Source organism: Tursiops truncatus, chromosome 14, assembly GCF_011762595.2.
Source record: "Tursiops truncatus isolate mTurTru1 chromosome 14, mTurTru1.mat.Y, whole genome shotgun sequence".
Classification (NCBI taxonomy): domain Eukaryota; kingdom Metazoa; phylum Chordata; class Mammalia; order Artiodactyla; family Delphinidae; genus Tursiops; species Tursiops truncatus.
Genome location: NC_047047.1, coordinates 82,641,874 through 82,668,495, shown reverse-complemented (window position 1 = coordinate 82,668,495; position 26,622 = coordinate 82,641,874). Strand labels below are relative to the sequence as shown.

Genomic DNA, 26,622 nt, shown 5'->3' with positions numbered 1-26,622 from the left:
TCCATGCCACTCTTTCACTTTGTCCCAGCTTACCCTTCCCCCCTCCCCGTGTCCTCAAGTCCATTCTCTACCTCTGCGCCTTTATTCCTGTCCTGCCCCTAGGTTCTTCAGAACCGTATTTTATTTATTTATTTATTTTTAGATTCCACATATATGTGTTAGCATATGGTATTTGTTTCTCTCTTTCTGTAATAAGTTTTAAAATCGAGAAAGAGTTCTCCAACTTTATTCTTTTTCAAGATCGTTTTGGCTATTTGGGGTCTCTTGCAATTTCATATGAATTTGAGGATCAGGTTTCTGTTTCTGCAAAAAAGGCTACTGGAATTTAGAACGGGATTGCACTGAATCTGTAGATCACTTTGGGTAATACTGACAATATTTAGTCTTCCTATCCATGAAGATAGGATATCTTTCCATTTATTTAGAACTTCTTTAATTTACCAATGTTTTGTAGTTTTCATTGTACAATTCTTTACCTCATTGGTTAAATTTATTCCTGGATATTTTATTCTATTTGGCACAATAGTAAATAGAAGTGCTTTCTTAATTTCCTTTCAGATTGTTCACTGGAGGTGTATAGAAACTCAACTGATTTTTGTGTTGATCTGTACCCTGAAACATTGAATTTATCAGCTCTAGTAGCTTTCTTGTGAAATTCTTTGGGATTTTCTACATACAGCATCATGTAATTTGTGATTAAAGATAGTTGCACTTCCTCATTTCCAAATGGATCCACTTATTTCTGTTTCTTGTCTAACTGTGCTAGCTAGAACTTCCAGTATAATGTTGAAGAGCAGTGGTGAAAGCAGGTGACTTAGTCAACTCAGACTGCTATAACAGAATACCATAGACTGGTGGCTTAAACAACATTTATTTCTCACAGGTCTTAAGAGTCTGAAAGTCTGCGATCAGGGTGCCAGCATGATCAGGTTCTGATGAGAACCCTCTCTGACTTGCAGTTAGCTCTCTGATTCTTTTTATAAGGACACCAATCCCATCATAAGGACTCAGCCCTCATGACCTCACCTAAACCTACTTACCTCCCAAAGGTTCCACCTCTGAGTACCATCACACTGGGGGGTAGGTTTTCAACATATGAATTTTGCAGGGGACACATTCAGCCCATAGCAGCAGGCATCCTTATCTTGTTCCTGTCTTTAGGGGGGAAGCCTGCAATCTTTCACCACCGAGAATGTTAGCAATGCGTTTTTCCATAAATGCCCTTTACCACGTTAAGTAAATTCCCTTCTACTCCTAGTTTTCTAACAGTTTTTTAATCACGAAAGGGTGTTGCATTTTGTCAGATGCCTTTTGTGTATCCACTGAGTAGTCTGCAATCCTTTTTATTTTTGTAAGGTGGGTGGTAACATACATATTTTCTGATTTTAGTTAATTCTGTCTTTTATTTCTTCTGTCAATCTAGTGAAAGGTTTGTCAATTTTGTTGATCTTTGCAAAGAGCTTTGGTTTCGTCAATTCTCACTACTGTTATTTTATTCTCTATTTATTTCCACTCTAATCATTATTATTTCCTTCCTTTTGCTAGATTTGAAATTTGTAAAATTTGCTTCTCTTTTTCTAGTTTCTCAAGGTTAAAGTTAGGCTATTAATACAAGATTTTTCTCCTTTTTAAATGTAAGTATTTATAGTTATAAATTTTCCTGTGTGCTGCATCCCATAAGTTTTAATCACCCCTAAAAAGTACCTTGAAGGAATTCTCTGGTGGTCCAGTGGTTAAGACTCTGTGCTTTCACTGCTGAGGGCATGGGTTCAATCACTGGTCAGGGGAACTAAGATCCGCATGGTGCAGCCAAAAAAAGAAAAAAGTACCTTGAAAATGATTCCATGAGTCACCTTTCATATTGTGTTGGAGAGAACGGTTAGCATAGGGGGTCAGAACAATAGACACTTTCCTTGCTATAGCTAAAGTAACAGAATTACTTTATTACTTCTGTTACTAAAGTAATTAAAAGCTAAAACTCTCCATATGCAGAAGGTTGTGCTGAGTGCAAAGCAACAGTCAATGGAGCAAAGAACTTGTTGCAAAGAAAACAAAGAGGCATCTCCACGTGGTGGTCAGAGCTGATTTTCAAGACAACAGTGCGCAGTGTCAGGTTTGCTCACTCTTTAAAGTCACAAAAGTAATGCTGCATTTTATAGGCACCCTATTCAGTAAGCGCACTAGGAAACAACGAACAAAGCACTTGCACATGTGGCACACTGTGTATGTAATCATGCCAACCTTCAGGCTTGCTCGTTTGTTTCTGATGTCTGATATTTGATATGTGTGACTTGTATGCTCAAGGGTGATCTAATTAGGGTTGGTAACTACTGCAAACCATAAAAATACTTGTCCAGGTTGCCACAGGGATCACTGGCAGAGCTAAACAATGTTACTCTTTTACTTACTAGAAGAGCTTACTCTACATTTTTAAAAAACTGTTTCCCATTGAGGGTGTTCATTTCCAAGGAGATCTATTTGGCAAAAACATGAGGGCCCAAGATTACTTTTTTTACACTAATGAGGAAACATGTAGGCCTGTAATTTAATGGATAAAAGAGTGCTCAATATGCAAACTCAGTAGACTACCATTAGACACACAATTTGCATATCTGCAGCTGGGCTTCAGCTGAGCTTCACCTGGGTAGCACAAGGTGTAACTTTGGTGGTAGAAGTAATAGGAGGAAAATTTTATGACCACAAAAATCTCATTCTTGTTAAAAAAAAAAAAAAAAGGCGCTGAATCATTTTGACACAAAGGCATTTACACTCAAAGAGAAATGAGGTTGTTCAACTGCCTAGGAAACAAATGTAGTATAATCAAAGTCTGAGGGGGACAAAAATCCCCCTCTGAGGCTGTTATATAAACTTACTGCGTATTTACATGTTAGATGCTTCCCATTAAATTCAGTTTTAATAAAGGCAGTGATTTCTAGGAATACAATGCCTGCATGAAATGCAACTTGGCTGTATTCTGAAACAAAAAGCAGAGTGTTTACTGCAATGACTTTCCTTAGATCCAGCCTTGATGATCTCAGATTCCTTAGAATAAGGCTGTAATGTTTGACAATTAAAATTAAAAGCCTTGAGGCTTTTTTAAGGCATAAAAATGTATTTAAAGGGTGGGTCACTTGTTAACTGTGTGTGATCTGGGACAAGTCATTTAACTCTCTAGACTCCAGCTTCCTTATTTCAAAGGGGCTGAGGTAGATTTCTGAGGGCCTATCTGTGGCCCTCCAGATGCTTCCCAAGCCCCTGCCATGTGGGGAAATGCTCTTTCTCTCAAAGTGATGAAGGAAAGCTCTGGCCTACGCACAGATGTCCCTTCCATGTCCGAGCTCCCTTGATTCGCAGTGTAAACACGAGACACGTAAGCATAATTTTACTGGCTGCAAGACTGTACTTTTGGTAACTGCAGGGATGAGAAAGGATCAACAGGGAAGGTAAGACACGAAAGCCCAGAGAAGTAACGAAGAAAGTATCTGCTGAGGCTCAACCGTAATACTGGTAAGGCACTGCCTTCATTTATGTGTATTATGTAAAATGCTCTGTGTGAGGTAGCCCTTTCTTATATAAAATCTAATAGAAAAGATATTTAAATGTTGTAAAGAACTGAAAGGAAAAATTTTTTTAAAAACCAGTATTTGCTGAATACCTACTGCTTGCCATTCTTTGAGCCAGATGTTTTATCTAGTTTATCTAATTTCCCAACGCTCCATGAGGTGTTATTTCAGTTTTTAAAATGAGGAACCTGAGGCTCAGAGAGGTTAAGCAACTGGCCTGACATGGCCTGGCTGTAAGGGGCAGAGCTGGAGCCTGCGTCGGCCAGATTCACAACCCTGTACCCTGCTCCCTGCGCTGGTTCAAACCGAGTGCCACAGACATGGCTCACGATTCTTAAATTAATGATTTACCTGTTTTTAACTCCTTAAAATATAATAAAATAGAATGCTGTTACACATTAAATTTTAACACACTGAAGAAGACCAACATATAAGCCTGTGTTAGCAAGTTATCCTGGTTTTTTGTTTCAATTTTTTGCAGACTTGGAAATAAAGTTTCTCCTCCATCTTCATGTATATATTCAAATTCCTTCATTGTTTTAAAATCCAGACCAGCACTTTTCCGTTAACAAAATTACTCAAGCCAGTACACTACTCCACCCTACGTGCCTGAGCACAGAGTGCCAAAGCTAGTTAGAAAATCTCAGTAATAATTCGTGACGTGACCCAGGTGACAGGACCCAGTCAGAGAAGCAGCACCCAACACTTTGACTATTAAAAAAAAATGTGAGCAACTGTAAAATTATATTAGTGATTCACCTAAGAAACAAAATCCCCAATTAAACTTTCAAGTTTCTGAATCAGATTAATTGAAAATATCCCACCATTGCAAAGCAAGTTTAAAAGCTGGTTAACGTTTGCATCTACTCATGATTTAGAATTATCTTGATATTACATTACCAAAACTAAGTATAGAAACAAACAGATGCTTGATCCAACACAGGACTGCAACAATCATCCACCGTTTTAATTTTAATATTCTTCAGAACAGCTCATTTTCCTATCTGAATTTATCAGGAAATGTTATAATTTGAATCAATTAATTTATATTCATTCTGCTTTATTTATTGGGTTTATACATAAGACTGAATTTGCAACAAGGTTTCCACCAGGGGGGAAAAAGCCTGAAAAACCATGTACTATAGCATGATGCCTACCCCAGTATTCCCATGCAGGTGATCAGATGATAGCAATTCAGATGACAAAACAGTAATTTCAAGCTAAGGTAACAGAGAAAACTTCAGTAAAGAGGTTGAGGCAAAACATTTCACAACAGACAATATGAAAATAGTTCTCTCTCATTAAAAAAGCAAAGCCCTAGTTTTATATCAAGAGTTTATATGATGATATGACATTTTAAAATATTCTGACAAAAGTAAATAAGATCCAATTTTCATAGCTGTTTGAGGAACACTAATAACATCGTGAGGTGCTAGCAAGCAATAAGAGATGTTCATGTTATTGCTGCCTTTAAGAAATCGTAAGAAGTGTTACGCTAATCATATACAGGGCACAAATGTTTTGCAGTAAAATTCTGAATACCAATCAGGGAATGGAGGCTCTGAACTCAGAGTCTGCCTATAAATATGCCCAAGATTAAAGCAAAACTTTTATTATATGAGTTATCTTAAAGCTTTAACGTTTAATCAGCATGGAACCCAAGATCTACAATGTTTAGGATTTAGTATTTTAATATATAAACATAAATTTGTAAGCAGATCAATTAAAAAAAACTCCTTGTTCTTCATATCCCTTTGCCCAATAGTAACTTTAAAAGAATTTTAGGAGAAAAAAGTACTACACTAAACTTAATAAAAACTATACCATACGATCAGATAACCATTCGTTTATGATCATGATTCTCAGTGCTTACAAAAGTCCTGTGAAGCCATTCTTTAAATAACAGGAGTGAAAGTTGAACCTTAGACAGTTTAAAATGTTCATTAAACTCAGTGTTTTTCTTGTTTTTCTGCCATGGAAAAGGGAAAGCAAAACGCATTCACTCTATTTCTTGGCCGACCGTGCTAACAATGTTTCTGGTGAAATACTCCCCCCTCGTGGACTTTTTGGACATTGCAAACAGAGGTCATGTGCTTCGTGGTTTTACATAAGCATCTCACCATTACCTTAGCACTTCAATTAGCTGGCATTTTTATTATACATTACCTTTGCTTATTCTCAAATTTTGAAGAGTCTTAAAAGTATTTTCATTTGAAATTCTGAAATCACAAACCTCTGTTGAAAAAAAATAATTTCAGGGAAAATACTGATCTCTACCTGATCTCTAATGGTATATTTAACTTTTTGGACAAATTTGAATCCTTCAATAATCATATTCGTTTTTTAATGTAAATATGCATAATATTCTTATTGTATTATAAAATAAACTATAAACCTGCATAGGTAATGATATTTTTTATTTTACATATTAAAACATATTTAGAAAAACTGATTTTTTAATACTGTTTTCAAATAGTCTTCTTAATCTATTTTAGTTTTTCATGTTAAAGTTAGAAACACACAACTTTGAAACATTTAAAATTCCTTCTTTGGGCTTCCCTAGTGGCTCAGTGGTTAAGAATCTGCCTGACAGTGCAGGGGACACAGGTTCGAGCCCTGGTCTGGGAACATCCCATATGACGTGGAGCAACTAAACCCGTGCGCTGCAACTACTGAGCCTGCGCTCTAGAGCCCGCGAGCCACAACTACTGAGCCCGCGTGCCACAACTACTGAAGCCTGTGCTCCTAGAGCCCGTGCTCCGCAACAAGAGAAGCCACCACAATCAGAAGCCCACGCACCGCAACAAGTAGTCCCCACTCACAGCAACTAAAGAAAGCCTGCGCGCAAGAATAAAGACCCAACGCAGCCAAAAATAAATAGTTTTAAAAAATTCCTTTTTTGTTCTATATTAGTATAAAATACTGAAAATGGCATTATGAGTTTAAATGAGAAAATATTTAAAAAATCAATTTTACCCTATTGAAAACAAAAGAAAAGCTATTGAAAACGCTATCAAGAAAAAAATTACAGACACTTAGCAGACATAAAAATGGTATAAAGGCTTAAACACACAGATGTACCAGCTGTTTAAGTGCTAAATATCACAACTGATTTTATTTTTTTCAGTTTTCCATACAAAACCTACTGCAGTTGGTAGACACAATCAGAACTGAATGAAGCACTGATTTGGGGTTTTACATAAGTTGCTAAGAAGTTTGCATTTTTTTAATGGAAAAGATAAATTCCATCCTCTAAAAAAATGTGTATTTGCTACAACATTCCCATTGATACACAATAAATGATTCTAAATATTCACTTGAAAATGAATAAATTATATCTGGAAATAATAAAATTAGTTTAGTTCTGCATTTCTAATATCTCAGACCCACTGCCTAGCTCCGTAGTCACAGACAGCCTCCTGGCTTCCAGAAATGGGGCTGGGGAAGCTCCAACAGCTATGGCCGTAAGAACTTAGGTAATGCCCGCTCTCTCTGCCTCCCAGAGTTATGAGTATTAAATGAAATAATCTAGGCAAATCCAATGTGTGGCATATATTGAGGGCTCAAGTAATACTAGTTACTGCTTTTATTAGCATGTGCCGGCACGTAATAAACTCTATAAACATTCGGTTAATGAATGAACACAATCAAAATGTTTAGCATAACAAAAACAGAGTCCAGCTAAGTCACAGGGCCTTTTTAAACAATACTGACAACAGCCTGTAAATAGAAACTAAAGTGGGAGGAACCTGTCTCAAAGTGTGCCCATAGGAAGCAACTCCAAATCGGGCCACTCATAAAACCATTACGAATGTAAGAAACCTTCCAAACGCAGCTGAACTCACCGTTACAGGGAAATGCCTAGGAAAACACTGCTTTGATTTTACTATCACCTGACAAAAGGCAGAATCTACTAGGTATCAGCTGAAATATGTAGTCACCATTCAACCTTTGTGTTCTGAAAACATTCTATGTGCCTTGCCCAGGGATCTACTGGTATTAATGACAAAGGAAAATGTTTACCCATGTTTAGAACCAAAGAAGGACACGTCTGTATGGACAGTTATTTTTTTCAAGATAAAATGTGGCTTCTCATTTACCACCTTCCCCAAATCCATGCCTTCCTCAATGCAAACGTCATCATCATATTTCTTTATTCTTTCAGAAATACCCACTACTGCCTACTCTATGCCAAGAATGTCTAGAAACAAGGAATTCAGAAAGGTTTAAGGAAGTTACATTTCGTGGAGTTAAGAGTCTAGTTCAGGAAACAAATATTAAAGAAACAGCAATGTAAATATTTATAAAAGGTAACTATGGGAAGTATCATGAAGTAACATACCAGTGTATAATGAACACATCTAATAAAATCTTGGAGACTGGAATATGCCTGGATACAAAAGGCTTCCCGAGGTAGTGACATTTAAGGTGAGACCAGAATAAGGTGGGAGAGGGGAGGATGGGCCAGAGATAAATACAGGTGGAAAGGTAAAAGGCAAGAGGGAGAAGGCATGAGGAGGGGCCGGAAATCCATGCTAAGATCGTTTGGAGTTCCAGATAAACCTGATTCCTGTATTTAGAATTCTGACCAACTATTTCTCATTATCCTTAGAACCCAATTTGATACTGAAATGACCACCACTTCCATCTTACACTACTCATACATCAAATTCAATACTACTCTACAAGCAAGGTGCGCTGTACACCTATCAGTTTTCAATGCAGCGGGAAGCACCTTTCACTCTCAAGCTGGGGTTTAGATGTGAGGGGTAGCGGGGCGGGACAGGGCATGCAGTTGGCAATTCCAAAGGAAAGAGGCAGGTGAAAACACTGACCCAAAAATTACGCTTATAAATCCATCGTTTTATCAGAAAATAAAGAATAAATGATCTTAAGAAACATGAAACTATTACAGCAGAAGAAACAGGCAGGGAAGTCATATAAATTCTTGCAGATGTTTAGAGTAACTAATGAGTTTTCTATCAGGACACTGCAACAAGACTATAGATGATGTTACTCATTTCTCATCTCTCTCATATTCGTGGAGTGCCACCATGGACCATTCTCTACTGCTCATTTCATCTTTACTGTGCGACTGCCACCTACTTTCTCCACAACTTTCCATTTACCCTAATTTTTCTACCCAGTTTCACTGTTATCTTCTTCCCAGCACAGGATTCTGAAAATACACTCCCTTAGGTCAACAGGGTTCCCTAAGTCGGTTCCAAGTTACACTGATATGACCAAATAACAGGCACCTTAGAGCATTCCGGGTACATGTACAATTTTTTCAAGGCCCTGCAGTGGATCTCCATTTTACTCAGAGTAAAAGCCAAAGTCCTTACAATGTTCCTCCTAAAAGTTGTCGGTGACCTGCACCCCCTGACCTCCCCGACCTCATCTCCCCTGCTACCCCCTACAGAATTCCCTCCAGCCACACCAGATCCCTTGTTGTTGCTGTTCCCCAAACAACCCAGGCACTCTCCAGCCTTAGGCCCTTTGTCCAAACTGCTCCCTCTGCCTAGAAACACTTTCCCTAGATACCTACTTGGCTAATTCTCTCTCTCCTCCTTCAAGTCTCTGGTCAATATTTCTCTCCCCAAGGAGGCCTCCCCTGAGCCTCTTGAGCAGTCTGGACCCTGCACCACTCTTCCTCCCCCTAACTCTGCTTTTTATTTTTTCCATAGCACTTGTCACCTCTTAACATGCTGTAGAGGTGTGTGTTACAGAGACTGTTTATCACTCATACCTCCCTGATAGAGTAATAAGCTCCTCAGCTTAGGGATCTGTGTCTGTATTGGTCATGGACATATCCAGGCTCCTACAATGGTGCCTGGTTCATAATGGGTGCTCAATAACTATTTCCTGAATAAATGAATGAATTCTAAGCTTTCTCCCATTAATTTCTCTCATATGTTTGGATGTTGCTACGAGTCTGGTAGCAACAATAAAGAAGTAGCAAAATATATAAATAGATAAACTCAAAAAACAGTCAAACATGTCTAGTTTTCATGCTTCTTTTTTTTCTCTGAACAACAAACAGGCATGATTTGCAGGTATATCGAAGTAAACTAAAAAATTCTGCCCTTCACCTTTATTTATCTTTAGGAACCTGAATTTTCCAATCAATTTCCACAAAGACAATGAATAAAAATAAACAATGCATAATAAGAAATGCATGTTTAACTGTCAACATTACATTTGTTTACGGCATCTTTGTTCATGGTTTGAAGACTCAATCTTCACATTAAACCTAGCAAATATACTGTTATTTATTTTATCCAGTTAAAATATGATTTCTATTTTAGATTATATTTTATTTTTTTCAGCACAAACCTGCTTAGTTTCCTTTCCTATATGGAGAATTATTTCATGATTTTGCAAAAAATTCAATCAGGTTTTTTTTTTTTTAAAGATAAAGATATTGATAAAGTATTGAACCCCTGAATAAAGTATTTACATTAGATATACATTAAGGGCAAGAGTGTTTTGGGGGAAAAAATGGAAATAATAACTATACACAAGACAGTAATTTAATAATGGTGGAATGATGACAACACCAACACCTACAGAGAAGACACATCATGTCAAGAAGATAGAATTTCATTAAGATTCTCAACTATATATAAAAAACACTAAAAGAGCATACATAAAACAGTACTGGGAATAAATATTTATAGTATCTCAAAACCTAAATTAAGAAAAAATCATCAGTACAAAGAATGTACTTTGTGCTACAAAGGAGATAAGACTTCTTCGCAAATCTAAACTACTGTCCAATTTTTTCATGCTATTCAAATTTATAACTTAAGTCCACATGCAAAAGAAACAAGCCTGTGCATAATCTGGGCCACACAATGGGGTATGGAGGGGTACCAGTAATCACCCAGAACTTCAAGGAAAGAGGAAGGCGGTGAGTGAGAGCTAAACAGAGGCATGAGATAACTAGAAGTGATAAAACTAAGCTTATGAAAACTTCGGGTGAGTATCAGGAAGGAATATCAGATGATACGATGTTTTATTATGAAAAACATCCTAAGTACAGAAATACTGCTACTTGAATAATTTAAAGATACTGAATTTAGGATAAATGCTACAAACTAGATGTCTGCAGTGTCTAGTCAGCAAGTAGTAGATATTTCCGCAAAAAGAAAATGGCTATGATTCTGAGGTTTCCTCAAAACTTATTAAATTGTTTTTAAAAAATCAAAATAAAGGACCAAAACAAAGTATTGTTTGGTAAGGCATTATCCTTATCACAAAACTAATTCTGACCACATCATCCTAAGTAAAAGGCTGGTTGAGCAGTGTCAAAACAGAAATTTGAAATATTATCTTCATGAAAACTATTTAAATTGATCTTTTAAAAACCTCTATCATTGCTTAAAATGCGAACTGAAAAATATCAGAAATAAAGTTTTATACTAAAATATCTCAATGGTGTCTAAAACTCTGTAATAAAAGTAGACAGAAAATCTTTATCTACAGTTTTTATTTTACTCCCTTTCTTCTTACTAAATGTATGTTAACAAAAAAAGCCCTCAAATGATCTAGACAAAAGCTTTTAGCTCAACACATAATTGCCAGAAAATTACAATAATTGTACCAATTAAAATAATCTTGAATGAACAGTATGTCATCTTAATGTTCCAATGGTTTACAGAGGGATCTACTTAATTAGCTGAAATTGCTTTCCAGTGTTAGTATCAAATGTCATTTGTTAAAAGTTGAACAATTTAGAAAATAATTTAACAAAGCAATTTTACCAAACACCAAGAACCAACATTTTCTTTTTCAGCTGAATATATCAAGCAGATGTGTCATCAAATTGCTATAAAAATAAATGAGGCTTTTTATGGATTAAAAAAATTTTACTACTAGTGTTAAAAATACTATTTTCTGATTGTTTTCACCAAATCAGATTTCTTTAATAAAATAAATGAATATCAATTATATACTGCTGCTTTTTGTCTGTTGTAAATAACACTTTTTATTATTCAAATGACAAGCAATAGCATCAGAGAACTCAACTATGGTTAACTAGAAACAGTCATCTAAGTTATTCTAACATATTCCAATATATGATTTTTCAATGTTGATCAAATTGGCTTCCTATAGTTTTTCATTAAGAAATCATCTTAAATTACTTTGTCAATTCCTTAATGAATTCTCAGATTCTTATTACATTGTCTTTTTTCTCTTCCTTAGACTACCGACAAAGCAGTCTTTATAAGTATTTGCAGGTATATAGGACACAATTATTTCTTTAAAAAAAAAAAAGGCATCTCAAAATCACCCTGAATCCAACCCATTCATGGATGGCAGGCCCACCAAGAGCTGAAGTCCAAAATAAGAAATTAACTTAATGGTAAAACAAAGTTCCCATTACCTCATTATACCTCCAATATATAACAATCTATATTTATTTGAACAAAATAAAATATTCCCCCTACAAAAATTTACTCCAAGCTATTTTTATTATATGATTAAAAATACCCCCCCAAAAGCATTTCTTTGACAAATGTTCTACTGATATATTAATGAACAGGGTGAAAAATTACTATTATCTTTAAACTACAGGTGATACATTCTCTTTTGTCTGTAAGATATATTTTAATTAATTAAAAATATAAATTTTTGAAAGTTTCCTTGAATATTAGGAAGTCATATAAGCTTGAGGCTCAAATGCTAGAAATTAGGGTGAAAGTTTTAAAAGGTCAAGTAATTGCCTATTAGCAAATAACAGTAGTTTTAGCCTGAAAAGTTTTCTATCATCCAGAAGGCAATGTTTTAGCCTGACATTGATAAAAACCTGTTAATTGGCTGTTTGAGCCATCACATTTTTACTTTCCTCCAGTCGTTTCAAATATGTATGTTTTACCTTCAATCAGAATATAAGTTTCTCAACACTTGAGTATTTAGGGACAAAAGATATGTTGTATGTAATACACCCTCTAATGGTCTAGGAAAAAAAAAAGGGTGTGTGTGGGGGGGCGGGTAATGGTGTTTTGGGGAGATTCACGCTGAAGTATTTAGGTGTGAAAAACACTTTTGGATGGTTTGGCAAAAGGAAAGTGTATGTATGTGTGTGTAGATATGTGTGTAAGTTGCTCGAGGGCCTAAGATGCTTTGTATAGTTGTCTCTCTATGTACCCCACCTGCTCAGCCAGCCCCTGGAACACATGAAAGCACAAAGGACAACAATCTAAGCCCTGACCCATAGTAAAAACTCACACTAAATACACATTAAATGAAGAAAATTAACTAGAATGGATAAACAAAAATCAAGGGAAGCCATTAGGTCTCACACCTACTCATCTTGGTTTCTTTAAGAAAAGAGACAAGATTTCAGGAAGGCATGTTTTATTCAAATGATAATATCTAAAATGAGACTGAGGGCTTCCCTGGTGGAGCAGTGGTTGAGAGTCCGCCTGCCGATGCAGGGGACACGGGTTTGTGCCCCCGTCTGGGAAGATCCCACAGAGCGGCTGGGCCCGTGAGCCATGGCTGCTGAGCCTGCGCGTCCAGAGCCTGTGCTCCGCAACGGGAGAGGCCACAACGGTGAGAGGCCCGCGTATCGCAAAAAAAATAAAATAAAATAAAATGAGACTGAAATACTCTTCATCCTTTTTATATCTTTTGTCTCCCAGCGACTATCCCAGCAAAAAAGTAACTAGAAAACTACAAAACCATGACTTTCTAATTTAAATTACTGCCAATGATAAGTTAAAAGCTCATTTTCATAAAAACATGCTCAATATTTTCTATATAGTTTGACAACATGCAGAAGAAATAAGATAAATTTTCTGCAAAGAAATTAGACACTGTGCATTTAAAAAAATTTTTTTAAATATATGTGATTTTTCACTTGAATAGCTCATTAACCCAAGAGTTGCAGATTCTGATCATACTTGACCTCACTGATGGACTGTCCATCTTACTTCCTACAGGAACAGAACTGGCTAACTTGACTTCTTGGTATTTGTGGATTGCAGGTCTTAAAATACTAATGAACACTGCACCGTCTGCATCCACTTGCTCCATGCCTTTTAGAGGTACCAGCTGATTCTAACATTAGAATCAATCAATCAATCAAGTGTGGTTTGTGATTCATCCTGCCACCATGAAACAAAATGGTAGGTTGTTTTTTTAAAGCTTTCAATAGAGCTATGTATATATACATAATGATCTTCAATTACACGTGGCATGTGTGTAAAGGTTACTAAAACCACATAAGTGTACTAAGGAATACAGTTCTTGGAATCATTTAATGTAAACTATGTCCTTAAGTAAAAATCTTAACAAAGCAACAAATATTTACTGAACTATCACTACGGAGAACAAAAGTAATGGGAAGAGGAAAATTTCTTAATAAGAACCAGGTACTTCATGTTTGTATCCCTCCTCTCTTTTTATTTGTTCAAATCATAGCATTTATCGTCCTATATTTTAACTATTTACTGTGCTTTTCCACTGCGTTAAAATGTCTTTTTAAGTCACAGAGAAGGTGAAAGAACAGGACAACCAACTCCCAAACACACCTCACCTAGATTCACAAACTGTCAACATCATGTCGCAATACACCTGCTATCTCCCTCCTCCCCATATATAGGTACATGTATACACATCCACATAATATATACACAGGTATACTTACAGACATGTGCATATCTACACACACATACATACACTTTCCTTTTGCCAAACCATCTGAAAGTGTATTTCACACTTCAATACTTCAGCATGAACCTCCCCCAAACACCCTTACCATGCCTAAGGAAATTAACATTAATTCAAAAATTCTTCCTTACCAATTGCCCGCAAAATGCCCTTCAGTGACCTGCTTTTCTTCTGATACAGATCCCTATCACAGCTCACACACTGCATTTTGGCTGTGGGACCTATCTCTTCAGTCTCCCCAGTCACCAATATGGAATTCAAGCCAGTTGTCTTGTAGAATGTTCCACATTCCAGATTCATCTGGCTGCTTCCTCAGAATTAGAATCATAGTACAACACGGCTGGCAACGGTACCAGAAAGGTGATGTGGTACCTTCTACCACATTTTATCTAGTGGCCTATGATGCTATGCACCCCATTAATGATGCCAGGCTTGACTGTTTGATTAAAAATGCGATGACAGCCAGATATCGCCACTGCAAGCACGTGTCTTCGCTGTAATTATATGTAACCTGGGGGTGATATTTTGAGACCATGTACGCCTCCTGTGTTCCCCAACAACTTTCCTCCAGTGGTTTCTGCAACCACCGATGATCCTTGCTTGAATCAATTATCACACTGGGGATTTAAAAAAATGATAATTTTTCTACTTCATTCATTCCTTCTACACTTATCTGCTGGCAGTCTCTTAAAACAAAGAATTATTCCTTTTTCCTCTCTTCTAAGTATTACTGTGGACTCACTGGATTTCTTTTGTTGATATGTTATAATCCATTACCATCATTTTTCTTTGTGATTCTCAAATGGGCCCAAGTTTGAAAGGTGCTCCTTCAAGCTAAGTCCTGTGCCCTTCTGTGCAGACCTCACTGTCTTTGAACATTCTCCTTCCTTGATTTCTGGCACAACAATGCAGGCTCCCCCTGAGCTTTCCCTGCCTTAGACCTGGAATCAGCCATTTCTCCAAGGAGTCCCAATCAGAAACCAAGATCTAGGCACCAGATGCGCTCACAATTTGGGGGTATTTTTGCTCCCTTTTGGTGGGCAAAACTAGAGGAAACCTCATTTTAAATTATGAGTTAATATTTAATAGCTCCAAATCCAGTCTACTACCATAGTGCTCCTCCTAATTTCTTCGATTCAATATTTGTATATCCCTTCTCCCACAGGGAGAACACCGGCTTCCAAAAATATCTATTAATTCATTTTTTACTCTGTCCTATGATACATTCAAAAGGATTTCAGGAGTATAATACCAATACTATTATCAGCAACAAACCTACTAAGCTCAAGATTTCTTTGCAGTTAATTTTGTCTTCAGTATATTATACTAAGAATAAAGAATCAGAGAACTGAGTTCAAAGGTGTTTGAATTAATTTTTTTCTGTGTGGTTATATTTTCAATTTCATGTACCATTAGGATCATCTCTTTCTGTTTGTATTCAATATTAGGGTTTGCTTTTCCCATCCTTTTTGTTTCTCGATTATGATACGAAAGGCAAACTACATAAAAATATACATTCAGAGACATCTCATTCCCCATCTAAGTAAGCATCCTCTTTAGGTAAACATTTTTATTAGTTTCTGGCTTACCCTTCCCATGGGTTTGTTTTATATTTTCATGAAAAATAATATATACTTACATATGTATATACAGACGTACTTATTCCCCCTTCTTCCTTATACAAACAGAAACATGTTATATACTCTTTTGCATTTTTCACTTACTAATATACCCTGAAATTTTCACCATATCAAATCACAGCTTTTTCTCATTTTCTACAGCTACGAGGCACTCTATTATGGAAGCTGTGCCATAATTTATCCAAGCAATGTTCCCATAAATGTGCATTTAAATTATGCTGCTACAGATAAGGTCACAATAAACAACCCTGTACAACCAGTTTTATAACTGTGGAGGTGTGTGTTTAAATTTCTACACATGAGATTATAGGATCAAAAAGTAAACATATATTTGCCTGGTCACCTTTGTACCTCCAGCATCAGGACCAGGGCCCCCAAGTAGCAGACGCTTAGATTTTTTTTTGAGTGAACTCAATTATGAATTTTTTTGAGAGCTTTAAAAACTTTTTGTTTATTTTCACATCTCTCCTGCTTCTATTTCCTGAGGACACAGACCTTCTTTCACCAATTACTCACTCTCTTCACAGAACATGCAGAGGGCCCAGTGCTGGGAACCCTAGGCACACTGTCCTTAACATGTGAGAAATTGAGCAATGTTCCCGGACTCCTGAGACACAATAAACTTCTAAGCATTATATTCAATTAAAGGAAGGTGAAGAGACTGACTTGAGTCCTATGTGTATCAAACCAAAAACTGTGCTCATCTAGCAAACATTCATTATTATACAGCACCTATGCTATGATGCAAACGTTTATTCATGAAATAATATTTTACTGCACAACCAAGGGAAAAAACAGTCATGTATCTTATAATAAAAAGATGATTTCTAAAACATCAAAGAGCAGATGCAATCAATGACACTGCTCCACAGACCCATGGTAGCTGTGTTTCGCTGCCATCTACGAGAGCACCTACTTGACACAGCTCACAGAATTCAATCTGGTTAATTTAGCACAAATTAAACAGCAAAACCTACAAGAGCTCAAGTCTGTAGACCTGATACTACAACCAGCCTCTATATTCTAGAATCAGTTATTCACCTAGACAATATTAGATAAAATATGTACATGAAAACTGGGGATTGGAAAATAATGAAAACCACATGCTGACAATACTCTAAGAAAAATTACTTGGTATCTTAAAAGTTCTGATGTATAAACTCTACACTGAATGGTTCGTTAGATTTAATATTTCATTTACATGTTCAAAAGAGTAGTCTCAATTATACCAAGTTTTATACAATTGTATAGTTCCCTTGTATTATACTTTTTCTAAGAGGTATTTTTATTTAGAGTTGTAACTGAAAACTTTGAAGGTATTAAGTATTCTGGTAAACAAAAGGGATTATAATTTTATTTGTTTATTTGACAAGAAAGTCAAACTCTTAAAACTTGACATGTTTGACATTTCACTGAGCATTAACTGTATGGCTTTCCAGAAAAAATTAATCAATTTCTTTACCAGAAGTAGATTTAAAAAGTACTTCAGGGGCTTCCCTGGTGGCGCAGTGGTTGAGAGTCCACCTGCCGATGCAGGGGACACGGGTTTGTGCCCCGGTCTGGGAAGATCCCACATGCCGCGGAGCGGCTGGGCCCATGAGCCATGGCCGCTGAGCCTGCGCGTCCGGAGCCTGTGCTCCGCAACAGGAAAGGCCACACAACAGTGAGGGGTCCACGTACCGTGAAAAAAAAAAAAAAGTACTTCAAATGACTGACTATAAAAGAAAAATAGTTCTTTTTATTGTTTTATAGAACAACTTATTGTTCTATAAAAGAACCATAAATTGTTCATATATTTTATAAATCCTTTATTGTTTAATGCAAAGAATGTTTTCCAGCCAGTATTCACAGTTCCCCAAATCCTCCAGATATAAAGCTGTGACTATACCTGCACTAATGATTTGGAAAATGTAACCTCCTTAATATTTCTATAAAGACACTTAGAATAAAAAATAAAATAGAAATAAATAATAATGTTTTAAGGTTTTCATTTTGTATATATAAATAACATCGAGCTAACAGGACTATGAAACATTTTTCATCATATAGGTTACACTGAGATAGGAAGAATATAGACAAATAAGTCTGTAAATTTTCCATAATGGGATATATACCTGTGCTAATACAACTCCAAATTATAATGGAATTAATGAGAATGATTAGTTGAACCCAGAACTCTACATTTTATACATTTTGTATTCATTTTGCTTTATATGCATTAACTTTCTTCTGAAAAGTCAACTCAGTCTAAGGTAAACTTGAATATAAAGAGGTCAGATGAAGTACCTTTCATAGATGGTTTTCAATGTCATTTGATCTGGAATACCTTCAGTCTCTTCCAAATATAATATGAGCCATGAAGTTCGGTATGGCCACTGCTCAGTAAGGTTGATCCAGCTAGCAAGCCTGTCCCAGTTGAAACTTATCTGATTGGCTCTCAGTAATCGCCCTTTAAGGAATACAAAAAATGTTTTAAATTAATAGGCATGTAACATTAAGCCAAATATTCTGTATATTCAAAAATAATTCAACTTGAAATCTTTTAAAATTTGCCATTTAATTTACACTACAAACTGAAACCTAGTACTTATATGGATATGGCTTAAACACAACTCTGTTTAATTCTAAAGTAATTTTTTTGTGATTTGCCGTTGGTGCTACACACTGCTTTGATGACATTTATGCAGGCAAAAATCTTTCAGGATGGCATGTCAGACGGTCTTGACCCTACCCACAATCATACAGCAGAACATCAATGCACCCATGATAAGCCCCATCCTCCTATGGACCTTGAACAAATCCAAATATGCTGGATTGTACATTTACCCGTTTTATTACGGGTAAATGTACAATCCCATACACTTTCATTTTTATGTACTAAGGGTGGCTTATGTAAGTAATCTATCAAGTGAATAATAATATGTTTCTAAAATTTGTTTACATATATTTAAAAACTCCTATCACCAGGGTTTTCTTAGGACTCTAATTCAGTGTTCTACCATTGGGCATGCCTACATTAGGACACTTGGCAATCCCTGAACTTTCAGAACAGATGATTTGTTTCATTGCTTCATCAATTTTTCCTTGATCTTGTTGGGATTCTGAACTGCTGATATCATTGCTTTTTAGTTTTAAACATTGTCAGTTTTATTTCATCATTATCTAGACTAAGATATCTATTTGTTTTGGTTCAAATATGAATCATCCCTTCCCTTACTACTAATAGATATAGATTTGTAATTCCCCCATCCAATTCTTCCCATATCCTCAACCCTCATTCCCTCAGCAGATCTGCTTTTATGGGCAAACCACATTATCATCACTGGATTCCTTTTCCCCTAGAAAATGGGATCTGGTCTGCTAAAAACGTGACAAGGTCTTTACTTTCGATCCAAGCGAGCTACGGTCACATGCATTTGAGAGCTACAAAAACTCACTGACGTATCACAATATATGGATATATGATACTAACGCTGGGGATAAAATGCTTAACAAAAGAGATATGATCCCAGCCTTCATGAAGCTTACACTCCAGTGGGCCAGACAAATAAATCAAACAAAAATCATGAAATGACTTAATCACAAATTGTGACGAGAGGAGATCCACTCTCAGTAGAGTATAAACAGGTTAACACCGAACTAAAAGTTTAAAACCCTAGACAACTAGAAGCAAGGCATTAAAATGTGCTTGCAACATTGACAACATACTTCTTGAACTTTAAAAGATGAAAAAACTGGTGAAAAAAACTTTTAGAACTGAATTGGAAACATGGGTTAAAACAATATGCGAACTAATTTTCATCCCATGATTAGGCTTGATCCCCCACACATTTGTGGGAAGGCAATGAAGGCTTCAAATCTAACTACAGTTGCTCTATTGAGTTTTTAAACCTCACTCATTCAGTATGTTAGTTACTGATGACAGACACAGAAGGCTTACTCCCCACCCTAAAAGAACTCAAGAGTGTACTGGAAAAGATGGATAGATAAGAAAACAATTACTTACAATCCTAACAGATAAGACTCTTCTGGAGATACACACATATTGCTGTGAGAAAATAAAAAATGCACTCCAAATCCAGAAGCAGCAGTTACAGGAAGGTTTCCTTAAGAAAGTAACCCCTAGAACTAAGCTATGCAAGGTGAGTATGAGTCAATCTGATGAGGAAGGGCTGAGGCAAGAGGAGAAAGTTAGGGCAGTCAAACAAAGGCAACAGCAAATGCAGTCATGAATTCATGAAACTAGCAGATACAGAGAACAGATAAACTATTTTAAAAGTGTGAGTGAATAAAAATAACGTTAAGTATTTGAAGTGTTCTAGCATACAACAGTTAAGAAATAAAGCAGTAGCGGGGGCTTCCCTGGTGGCGCAGTGGTTAAGAATCCGCCTGCCAATGCAGTGGACATGGGTTTGAGCCCTGGTCCGCGAAGATCCCACATGCCGCGGAGCGGCTGGGCCCGTGAGCCATAGCCGCTGAGCCTGTGAGCCCAGAGCTGCTCTGCAACGGAAAAGGCCACAACAGTGAGAGGCCCACGTACCGCAAAAAAATAAATAAATAAAATAGATGTATAGAAAATCTGAATTTCAACATTTTAAAATATAAGCGAACTAAGACATCCTAAGTTCATGGATTGGAAGACTTAATATTGTTAAAATGTCAATATTAGCCAAAGCAATCTACAGATTCAATGTAACCCTGTCAAAATCCCAATGACATTTTCTGTAGAAACAGAAAAACCCATCTTAAAATTTACATGGAGTCTCAAGGGACCCTGAATAACTAAAACATCCCTGAAAAAGAAGAACAAAACTGGAGGAATCACACTTCCTGATTTCAAAACTTACTACAAAGTTACAGTAATCAAAACAGTGTGATATTGGCAAAATGCAGACATAATAGACCAACAGAACAGAATAGTGAACCCAGAAATAAATCCTCACATATATGGTCAGATGATTTTTGAGAAGGGTGCCAAGACCATTCAATGGGGAAAGGACAGTCTTTTCAATAAATGATGCTTGGAAAACTGGATACCCATATGCAAAATAATGAAGTTGAACTTACCTAACACCATATACAAAAATTAACTCAAAATGGATCAAGGACCTAAATTTAAGACTTAAAGCATTAGAAAACACAGGATAAAAACTTCATGATATTGGATTTGGCAATGATTTCTTGACATGACACCAAAAGCACAGGTAACAGAAGAAAAAAATAGACAAACTGAACTTAATAAAAAATTTTAAATTCTGTATATCAAAAGACACTATCTGTAGAATAAAAAGGCAACCCACGGAATGGGAGAAAATATTTGAAAATCATATATCTGAAAAGGGATTAATATCCAGAATATACCGGGAACTCCTAAAACTCAACAACAACAGCAAAAAAAGTCCGACTCAAAAATTGGCAAAGGACTTGAACAGACATTTCTCCAAAGAAGATACATTAATGGCCAATAAGCACATAAAAAGATGCTCAACATCACTAATCATTAGGGAAATACAAGTCAAAACTACAATGGGATACCACCTCACACCCACTGGGATAGCTATTATCAAAACACCAGAAAACAACAAGGTTGGTGAGGATGTAGAAAAATTGCTTGTTTACTGTTGGTGGGAAAAACTTCTTTTTTTACTATGGAAAAAAGTATGGAGGTTCCACCAAAAGTTTAAAATAGAAACACCATGTGACCCAGCAATTCCACTTCTGGGTATATACCAAAAAAGAACTGAAAGCACTGTCTCCAAAATATATATGAACACCCGTGTTATAGCAGCATTATTCACAACAGCTAAAAATATGGAAGCAACCCACATGTCCATTGACAGATGAATGGATAAGCAAAACTTGGTATACACATACAGTAGAATATTAGCCTTAAAAAGGAAGAAAATTCTGAAATATGCTACAACATGGGTGAACCTTGATAAAATTGTGCTAAATGAAATAAGCTAGTCACAGAAAGACAAATATTGTATGATTCCAACTATATGAGGTATTCAGAGTAGCCAAAATGATAGAGACAAAGTATAGTGGTGGCTGCCAGGGGCCGGGGGGAGAGGAGCAGGAGGATGAGAAGAGAGTTCCAGGTTTACAAGATGAAGAGTGACGTAGATGGATGGTAGTGACGGCTGCACAACTATGGGAACTGTACCCTTAAAAATGGTTAAGTTGATAAATATTTGTGTATTTCATTTAACACAATAAAAAAAGAAAAAATATATATCTTTGAAAACAGAAAGAGCAGCATGTAAAATCTGAATTTCAACATTTTAAATTATAAATTAATTATACTCAGTTATACAAATTAGCATAAAATTATGTTTATACGAAGAGAAAAATTAAAGCTGAGAAGAAATTTTAAAATTTTTAAGTCATCGAGTTTTAAAATAACAGTAGACAACTGGTAGTTGATTTTCATTGTCAAAGCTAATATTGGTTTTATTAGACACACTTAATGCGAATAAAACTGGTACTCAGCAGTGTAATCATATAAACCCAGTACATCCTTTTGTTTCTGAAATTGGATTGCTTTATTAATGTTAAGCCTTATTATCTACCATACAACAGTAAGAAAACAAAATTCACCTGTCACAGAAACAATATTAAGTAATCTTCTCATGGTCTGAGGACTTATGTCACTGAACCAGTCCTCTGTAACCAGCAGTTTTGTGAGATCAAAGGACATCTGCCGAGTAATCGTGCGCTGCATCTGTCTTCTTCGGTAAGTATCCTGAAACAAGTGAACCCATACTTCGAGCCTGAGAACTTAAGGCTTTTTGAGAAGTTAATATATGTTTATGTCAACAACAAAAACAATCCAAAATTTTAGTCAAAGAGAAAGACTATATAGTAATAACAGGTATTATTATTACTTCCTGAGGCAGAATATTTACAGAACAGTTATAAAGTAATATTAGCAGCAACTGCATCAAATGCTATGGTTTAGCTTCAGATGTATTTTGACTTATAGTTGCACAGAGAAAGCTCGATGCCTTGAAGATCATAAATAAGCAGAATTGTGTAAAGAAAATTCAACTCAAACTCTTATGGGAGCTCAGTATTTATAGGAACCCTGAAATAATAAAGCAAATAACCCCTCATCTAGATTTAAGGATTCAGCATTTTGATTTTTAGGTTATTTTTAAACGTATGACACAGCTGCTCTAACTATCCTCACATCTGCATAAGAATTAAAGGCTCTCTCCTGGGTGGGATGGGGTAGGGAATCCCATCTAATCAGAGGAGGAACAGGCACAACAAAGGTGCGTTCTCATCTAAGGTCATGAGACAGGGGAATGTGGATACAATTATAGGGAACCCAGGAGTCCAGACTCACAGGACAGAAATTCAAAACTGTAAATCACACCCTGCTCTTAATTTAGAGCTGTCAACTGTCATTCATAATATTATCTTCACATCCATACTTGTACATGGTAGAGGCATAAAGTCAAAATATCACTGAAGACACATTTTTTAAAATGTAAAATGTCCCAATTTAATGTTAGCAAACTAGGGGGGAAAATAAATGGCGCTAATGCTAGCCCAGCCTAGCCATCCTTAAGCAGCACTATCACCATAACTTACCTGCAAGTGGACATCTTCCTGCCTTGTAATACTCCCTTATTCTTTACAAAAGAAGGCTCCTAAAGATAGGGTAGGACAGGGAAACTACAGTGTTCCAGGAGAAAACCAAGGGACTGGGAAGGGCACAAAAATCACTATGTGGGGAGAAAAAAAGAGTACACATCTCACAAACATCGGGGAAGGAGGAAGGCCAACAGGAAAACAAAGCAAGGAATTGTTCTCACACTACACGCCTCTCTCTCCCTTACAGCTATGGTGACATGGGTCCCTGGAATAAACACAACTTGACCTGGAATGAACCCAGTGGTTCTCTAACCCTCGATGAAATCATCTGGGGAGCTTTAAAATCTCACCCTCAGAGGTTCTGATTCAATCGGTCTGGAATCTGGAGTGGCACCTGGGCTGAGAGCAGGCTGGGAGAGGACAGGCACTCCTATATAATTTACAGTTATTATGGCTCTAGGTTCAGACATTCCTTGAAAAACCACCTGAAGCTGAAAGGAAATCCAATGATAAAATTTACTGATGAGCTCAACGCAGTATTTATAAAATATTACGTGGCATCACCTTGGTTTTATTTAAATAATAGCAATATAAACAAATGGCTCAAAACATAAGGTAACTTACCCGTCTATTAAGGGCCGTCTTACTACCAAGTTTTGTCATCTCTCCAAGGCTGTTTTGTGAAACTCTCCTGTCAGCATCTTCCTGCAACCCTTAAAGAATTTATCAAGAAAGCACCATTGTATTAAAACTCTGTTGTATGTGATATTTAAAGAGTAGTGAAATATGAACAGTATTTTTCAAGGTAAAAGGAGATGCACCATAAAAAACTACAGAACTACTTCAAACCCAAAGTACCTGAGGAACTCGATCTCTACCTGTATTATCTGAGCATGGAATATCTCCATTAGCTGTTGAAGTTACAAGAAATTTTCTTGCACTGCTTAGTCCACGACTATTGAGGAAAACAGGCAGATGAACTATGTTGCGCATATAGTCATGTCCATTGATGTTTGAGTCACGAAGCACGCTGTTGAGGTTCTGGTTAATTGCCTTTATAATAATATGTGGATCACTTGCAAAAATAGCAATGAATGGGCCTTTTGAAAACAGAACTCGGACCTGCGGTAGAAGAAATGTATAGTTATGGTAAGATAAAAACTTTAAATTATCCAAAGTAATAAAACACCTCTTCAAAATCTGTGTTGTCCTTTGGTGACTATATTTTTAAAATACCATTTCCTTTTCATTCAAGTATTATTCTACATGAAAACAAATTTTACCAAAGTCTCAATCTGGTTTGTCACCATCTGACAATTTTTCAACATTTGAGAGTGATAAAATCTCCAAAGAAAACAATCAATCCTGTCGTATTTCGAGACACTTATGGTCTACATAAGAGGTAAGATCAACACACATGAGAAATATTCATGAATACATATGACGTACTAACCACATTGGTCTCCGACCACAGTTACACACTGCTGTTTATAACGTACCTTACAGAGAGCCACTGACGTGCCCTACTTTAATAGAACTCTACAAATTCTGTGGTTTCCCTACCCTTAACTCCATTCCAACCATAACTATCTGCAAAGAAAAGCTGGAGTCACACTATGGACTTTAGAGACCCTCTATTCACTTTTTTCCTCACACTGCCGTTAAGCTAGAATTGTTTCAATCTGCTTGTGATGAAACTTTTACTCTTACTATGTTTCTGCATAAAACATGGTTGTTTTTACAAAAGAAGTATTATTCAAACTCCACGTGAGATACTCATGAAGCGACTCCTCTCAGCTGCCACATATGTGACAATGACAAGTTTCAAGTGGTTCAGACATACGGTGTCCAGCATCTGGAGTACTCTGTCCTGCTCACAGGCATCCAGCCCGTCGATGATAACCACCAGCCTTGTCTGATTCTGAGTGAAGCTGTCAATGGTTTTTGCCATCCTGGCCATCAATTCCACTTCACACTTAAGAACCTGTGCAAAAGAAAGGATACAAAGCACTGAAATCTGAGAAGGTTAAGCACATTTCTTAAAAAGCCTGACAGAAAGTCAGCTAAAGGAAGAAAAGAAATCCAATGTCCTCACTGCCAGTTGTGGTTCCGCTTAAAACTGTAGCAAGTGCTTCACCTAAATTAGAGCATTTATTACAATAAGGTAGACACTGTCATATCCATTTTAAAAGGACAGACTTGGCTGAGTGACTTACTTGCTGAGATCACATGCTCTGAATGTCAGAAGACATATTTGAATGCAAATCCAAATAATCTAAATACCACACTACATTTGACCCCCAATGGCATGTGACCTTGATCAAAGTAAGGGGCTGCAGGTAACTGTATAAAGCCCTTTTCTGTTCTAAAAGTATGTTCCTATCTTATATGTTTTGGTGGTTCAATCTGCTTACTCTACCAGGCTCTAGGGCAACCTATATTATTAGGTAGTAATTACCAGCTGTGGAATAATCTGCAACCTTTTGAGTATCTTATAAAAGTCTGTTTTATAAAAATACGTTATTTTTGTAACTTTTCCCACTTCACATATGTATTTTCATAGGAAAAATCTAGAGTAAAGCTAAAAACAAATGCAACGCTTTAACACTCCCTAAAGCCCCATGGTCATGGGGAGCATATTCACATTAGGATTATTTTCTGCACGGCTTGTGGGATCTTAGTTCCCCCCGAACAGGGATTGAACTCCGGCCCTCGGCAGTGACAGCATGGAGTCCTAACCACTGGACCACCAGGAACCTCCCAGGATTATTTTCTAAGAAGCAGGGAGTGCTTACTTTCATGAATCCTTCACTTTTCAATTTGTGCAGTTTGGAGGCAGCATTATGGAGGCGTTTCCTTTGAGAATTCAGGAGAGAGTCCAGCACCTGCCACCATGTACGACAATTCAGCACAAAGGCCAATCCCACTATCGACGCAACTGATATGAGGACAGCATTCACTGTCAGATGCTTTGGGTCAACTCTGAATATAGCCAGAAGAGTAATTCCAGCAATAATGCAGCCAAAGATAAAAAGGAAGATGACAAAAGATGGGAGACAACACGTTTTTTTCCATTTATTTTTACCTGTAATACAACAAATGGTTTTAACATGTCAAGCATCCAGAAAATCTCAATC

At 36.6% G+C, this 26,622-nt stretch overlaps 1 protein-coding gene across 10 annotated transcripts in view; it reads right to left on the bottom strand.

Moving 5' to 3' along the window:
* Window positions 1-26,622, bottom strand: part of KIDINS220 (kinase D interacting substrate 220) — a 101,762-nt gene that overhangs the window by 27,991 nt on the left and 47,149 nt on the right. For 9 of the 10 annotated variants that reach the window (XM_033838050.2, XM_033838048.2, XM_033838049.2 and 6 more), the window contains 6 exons: window positions 26,281-26,570; window positions 25,329-25,469; window positions 24,364-24,607; window positions 24,110-24,198; window positions 22,484-22,628; window positions 18,170-18,332 (listed from right to left, as the gene is read on the bottom strand). In XM_033838050.2, the coding sequence (XP_033693941.1) occupies window positions 18,170-18,332; window positions 22,484-22,628; window positions 24,110-24,198; window positions 24,364-24,607; window positions 25,329-25,469; window positions 26,281-26,570 (1,072 nt within the window). Of the gene's footprint in view, window positions 1-15,882; window positions 15,915-18,169; window positions 18,333-22,483; window positions 22,629-24,109; window positions 24,199-24,363; window positions 24,608-25,328; window positions 25,470-26,280; window positions 26,571-26,622 lie in introns of all 10 variants that reach the window. The other variant, XM_033838054.2, reaches the window with a different exon arrangement.